The 5,282-nt window shown below is 47.7% G+C and overlaps 1 protein-coding gene across 1 annotated transcript; it reads left to right on the forward strand.

Annotated features, from left to right (window-relative positions):
• Positions 1-1,412: 1,412 nt before the first annotated feature.
• On the forward strand, positions 1,413-2,894 carry LOC126546008 (translation initiation factor eIF2B subunit alpha-like). The gene has a single exon (XM_050194070.3). The coding sequence runs from the start codon at positions 1,506-1,508 to the stop codon at positions 2,421-2,423; it is 918 nt and encodes a 305-aa protein (XP_050050027.1). The 5' UTR covers positions 1,413-1,505; the 3' UTR covers positions 2,424-2,894.
• Positions 2,895-5,282: the final 2,388 nt, after the last annotated feature.

The raw sequence follows: 5,282 nt of genomic DNA on the forward strand, positions 1-5,282 counted from the left end.
TGGTACTTGTTGCTTTCTTCGTTTTCCCCCGGGTATCGTGCAATTATTTCGCGGGCATGGAACAAGTGACGTGTTGAATGAGCAACGACCAACTCTCGTGGCTTCCGCCAGTACAAACCACACAGACAGACGTTCATCAGGCAGGCTGTGGAATGACACGGTTTCACTGAGCGTGACATTAACGAATGTGCCAGATGTATATTTGCATTGAGCAACGCAAGTGTGTTGCATATACTGTTAGGAAAGAGTTCCAGAAGAAAGTCAGCCGTTTATTGCTGAGAAATGACGTTGGACACTGCTTGCGAACGTACTACGTACACAAAATATTTCTGTTTAATCGGCCCACTGTGATTTGGAAGAGTTTTCTGACAAATTGTGACTGTACACTGCGTGACGTGGGATTGTACGGTGAGACTGCGTAACACAAGGAACGCCTTTGCAGGCTACGTGACAGTGCCCACAGAAACAGTTCGTGTGTACGCGTGTGTTTTTTTCTTTCATAATTAAAAAAAAAATTTTTAATGCTTTTCTCTCTCTCACCTATCGCATCCCTTTCCCCTCCCTCAGTACAGGGTAGCCAACCGGAGATAATCTCTGGTTACCCTCGCTGTCTTTCCTTTGCCTTTCTCTCTCTCTCTTGGCTCTCTGTCGTTCCGGACTCCCTCATTAGCAACTTCGTAATTACGGTCTTACATGCGCACACGAGCCTTCAACGAAAGAATAGCTAGTGAATGTGCATCACGCTGGACTACCTCTCTTATGACAAAATTGCTAGGAACTCAACGACAAAGCTAACTGATGAAATTATTTAAAAATCCCTCTCTAGTATCGTTGATGATGATATCATCATTCTTACTAACAGGTGCCACTAAACTACTTACTCTACACTAAACTAACCTCGTTCTTTTTACCCTTCGGCTGTGTCTTACGTAATGAAGCACTTCACAGAAGATGCACTAAGCGCGTTTCTCCTTTTCCTTCATCTATTCCGCCAAAAGCCTTCCATCCATTATGCACGATTCGTTGTCACCGTAAAGCTTTCTGCTATTTCGCTTTATTAAAGAGCCTGATCTGGCTTCGGCGGCGGCACACGGTGAACTTTTGATCGCGATTGGCTCCTTTGCGGAAGCTGCGGAAGAGGGCCAATCAAAGTCGAGAGACTTGATGCCGATCGGGTTCAATCGCGATTAAATGTGCGCGTGTAATGCCAGTAAGACCGGCATTATACCAGTGTAACACAGGCACTGGCCTTTCTACTGTTGTAAACAATCTCCTTTCTGATTCTTTACCGTTGAATTTCCGGTGCGTATGCTTACGTTTGCGTCCCTACGAGCATGTGGCACCATCTGTAGTCAATATTGTCAACTACAAGCCGTGCTGCCCTCTGCAGTCCAGCTTCTGCGTTCAGCTCGTGCTTCCGACAGCCGCTGTAGCGCGCGGTTCCGGTTGTTGCAGCGTGCTCTGTGGGATTTTCTATTGGTGCCACGTTTCGTTGAGTAAACCAAATGGAAGGTGTGAACGCTGATTCGATCAACACGAACTTGGAGGCCATGCTGCGTGAGAACTCCGACCTGTCGCCTGCAGTGGCTTCATTGCAGCTACTGCTTGAGTTCATCGAGAAGGACGACTACACGACAATCCAAGGCATGGAAGAAAACCTTCAGCATGTTATCAGGGACATTTGTACTGCAAAGTGTTCAATCACCTGCGTCAGATCTGCGTGCGAATTATTTGTGCGCTTTGCTACGCTCACCGCGCTTGATGGGACAATTGATGAGTGCAAGAAAAATATGTCTATTCGAGGCCGGACGTTCTTGGAGAAAATGCGTGCGGCACGCTGCAAAATTGCTGCGCTTGCGGCCCCATTTGTGCAGGACCGCTCGACGATCTTGACGCATTCCTTTTCGCGTGTTGTGCGTGACACGCTGTTCGCTGCGGCAGAGGACCACAAGCACTTCACTGTGTACGTGACCGAATCGGCGCCCGATTACAGTGGCCGGCAACTGTACGAAGCGCTTAAAGAGAGAGGCATCAGTGTGACTCTATTAGTCGACGCCGCGGTTGGCTATGTTTTGGAAAAAGTGGACATGGTCCTTCTGGGAGCAGAGGGCGTAGTTGAGAGCGGCGGCATCATCAATAAAATTGGCACCTACACGATGGCTATGTGTGCCAAGGAAAAGAACATTCCTATTTACGTGCTCGCCGAGAGCTTCAAGTTTGCCAGAAAGTACCCCTTGAACCAGAAGGATCTGCCTGATGAGCAGAAGTATCCGTCGGACAAGCGTAATGGCAAAACTGACCTTTCCAAGGAGCATCCCATGGTCGACTACACGCCACCTGCGTACATTACTCTGCTGTTCACGGACCTCGGAATTTTAACACCATCAGCGGTTAGCGATGAGCTTATAAAGCTTTACCTGTGAATAGCGCACAAACAGTGATCAGCTGCTGTGATTGGTGTCCATTTTGGTTGAGAAGGTGCTGTCATCGCCTTGAGGTATCAGCGTCATGCTCGGTGAAGTTCGCCATGAGAAGCCTGCTTAGATTGGTCATCCATGCCTGCCTAGCTTCTCGTAGCCGCTACTGGAATCACAGTCGAGTTGGGAAGAAAAAATACACCGAGCAGTCAGAGCAGGGCCTGAGTACCGCGGTGCCTGCAAACAACTTGGTTAGCAGCGATGTACGAGTAATACTGAGCTGTTCTAAAGAGCTCGTCAAGCCAGTAATATCTGCTCGAGAATTCAGAAATGTCTCTGCTGTAATACAAGTAGTCATATCATCTGACTTCCTGACAATAAACATGCAGAGCAGTTTCTATTTTTTTCATTCAACTGTTTGAAGCAAACTAATGGATACGAACATGTCTAGAATGGAAATAAAGATGTGCACTGCGACCGAATGGTTTCTGGGAAGTTGAAGAATAGCTAACAAATGAGACTTAAGTTCATGCACCAGTTATATGAAAAAAAAAAAAAAAAAAAAAAAAAAACTTCTTGCTAGCTATCTGGTAGAAAAACATGTGTTCCTCAGTTATCTTAAGGTTGAAAACTTGGTTGATTCTCTGGCAGTGTCTCGTTTTTGTGTGAAAAAAAGAAAAAGAATTATGTGCATCCAACCTACGTTTCGGAGTAATGTGAAGCAATGTCGCTTCATATAGATTTCAAAATATACGTTGGATGAATCGACTCCATAATTTCGGCACGAAGCATTAAAACTTCGAGAACGCCACAAATAATGATGTACAGCACTTTTTACGACCCGTTCAAAACGCGCGTCAAGTGCAGCGAGGCTTCGGACGCGAAAAAGGAGGCTCAACACGTCACTGAAACCGGAGCTGGCAATCACGTGGTGTCACACGCCGTGCGGTGGTTGAAGGCCATACAATAACCGTGTCGCTTTGCACCTCTCCCTGTTTGCAAACACGGTGACGCCACTGCGAGTGTCCCGCCCACCTGCCGCGCCGGTATAGTACAGCGTGCGCTCGTTGGCAAAAACCATTAATTCAGCCGGCAGGGTCTCTCTGCATAGGAGTGCCGCGTTTATCTAGATTGCTGCGACTGAAATTTCTGGTATTGCCATTTCATGAACGGACAGCATCTGCGAACTGTGCTTAGAAAGTACCAGAAAGTAAAAAAAAAAAAAAAAAGGGACGCCCCCAGTTTTTCATTGCGCACTTTACCACGCACCAATGTTCTCCGGCGTACACGTCTACTAATCTGGCTGACAAAATTATTTTAGGAGGTTCCCGGAAAAAGAAAATCACGCATATCCCACGCACCATGAGAATCAACCAATGGCTTAATTTTGACCCGGTGGTCAAATTTAATCCCGAAGCCCCCATTACGGCTTGCCTCATGATCAGATAGTGGTTTTGGCACATAAGACCCTATAATTTAAGTAATTTTAGTACACACGCATTAAAAATGGGCAGCAGCAGGAAGCTCCGACTAGGGGAACTAGCTCTTCGACTAGCTTTACGCAGGGCTGTCGCGCTGCTCAGGTGGCGCTGAGGAACCGTCGGTCCCAACAGCGTCCCTACACGTCGCGTTTTTCGGTTTCGGGTAGTTTCGCCATGGGAGGCTTTGTCGCCTGCACTGTATGCGTCACGAAGGAAGGAAGATGATGTGCACAATACATGCACGCAGCGCGCAAGTAGTTGTAGACGTAGTTTTGCCGCGCAGCCGTATTCGAGCACGACTGGAGTCGCAAGCTACGATGAACTGCTGCAACGTATGTCCATTCCCTTTACATGCAATAACTCAGAAACGTCGCCCTTGAACAACGATGCCATGAACCAATCAAGCTAATAAATGTAATCCAGTCTGCTAGCGTTCGCACAATGACTGACAGCGTGACCGCTTCTGCGTGCTGACGCTGGCTGCTGCTTGAAGGTCAGCCACAATTATGTGCATATTGACCTGTTCGACAGAACAGGAGACACATCGTAAACAAACAAGCACATGTAGCAAGTTTCATGTAGTTTCATGTAGCAAGAATCAGAGCAGCCATCTTTCCCACGCGCAGCGTGTCGTGTCGGGTGACACGAAACGACACGGACCGGACTTGAAACGTCCTCCGCGGTTTGCTAAGCGTCTTGACTGCTCGAATCGGGCTTGCACCAGAGCAAGGGCGTATACATGCTGCCTCTGGCTTCATTTATTCGCGTGAATTTTACTGAGATAAACTGTACGGCTCTGGGAAACCAGATTTGTTCGTAATTCAACCCGTCTTGCGCAGGGGCCATGCTATTTGGAGTCGGTTGGCGCAGGACAGGGGTAATTGGAGATCGCAGGGAGAGGCCTTCGTCCTACAATGGACATGAATAGGCTGCTGCTGCTGCTGCTGCTGCTGCTGCTGCTGCTGCTGCTGCTGCAACCCGTCTTTGATAATATTTCTAACAAGACTGTAACGAAACTCGCAGCATTCGGTGAAACTACAAAAGAAAGCCAACCAACGCAGGTGTACTTCCTTGTCATTCCTGTTTATTAACATATGTAGCGTTATTCCCAAGCGATAAGCGCAGGCAGCCTCCTCAGTTCATCATCGAACAACGTTGTATAATTACTGCCTGAAACTTCGTTACATTCGTCCATTATCGATCCCGAGATCATACCATTCTTCACAGGCTTGGTATCTTCCGTAAAGATAGAACTGACAATGCACGTGGCGGTGGCGTAGTAATCGCTACGCATCGTCAACTCAGTTGTACACCAGTGAACACATCGTCCTCTCGTGAAGTGCTTTGGCCACGTTGCATGGCACTTTGCCGGCGCATGCTCCTT

Source organism: Dermacentor andersoni, chromosome 1 (genome assembly GCF_023375885.2).
Source record: "Dermacentor andersoni chromosome 1, qqDerAnde1_hic_scaffold, whole genome shotgun sequence".
NCBI classification, from domain to species: Eukaryota; Metazoa; Arthropoda; class Arachnida; order Ixodida; family Ixodidae; genus Dermacentor; species Dermacentor andersoni.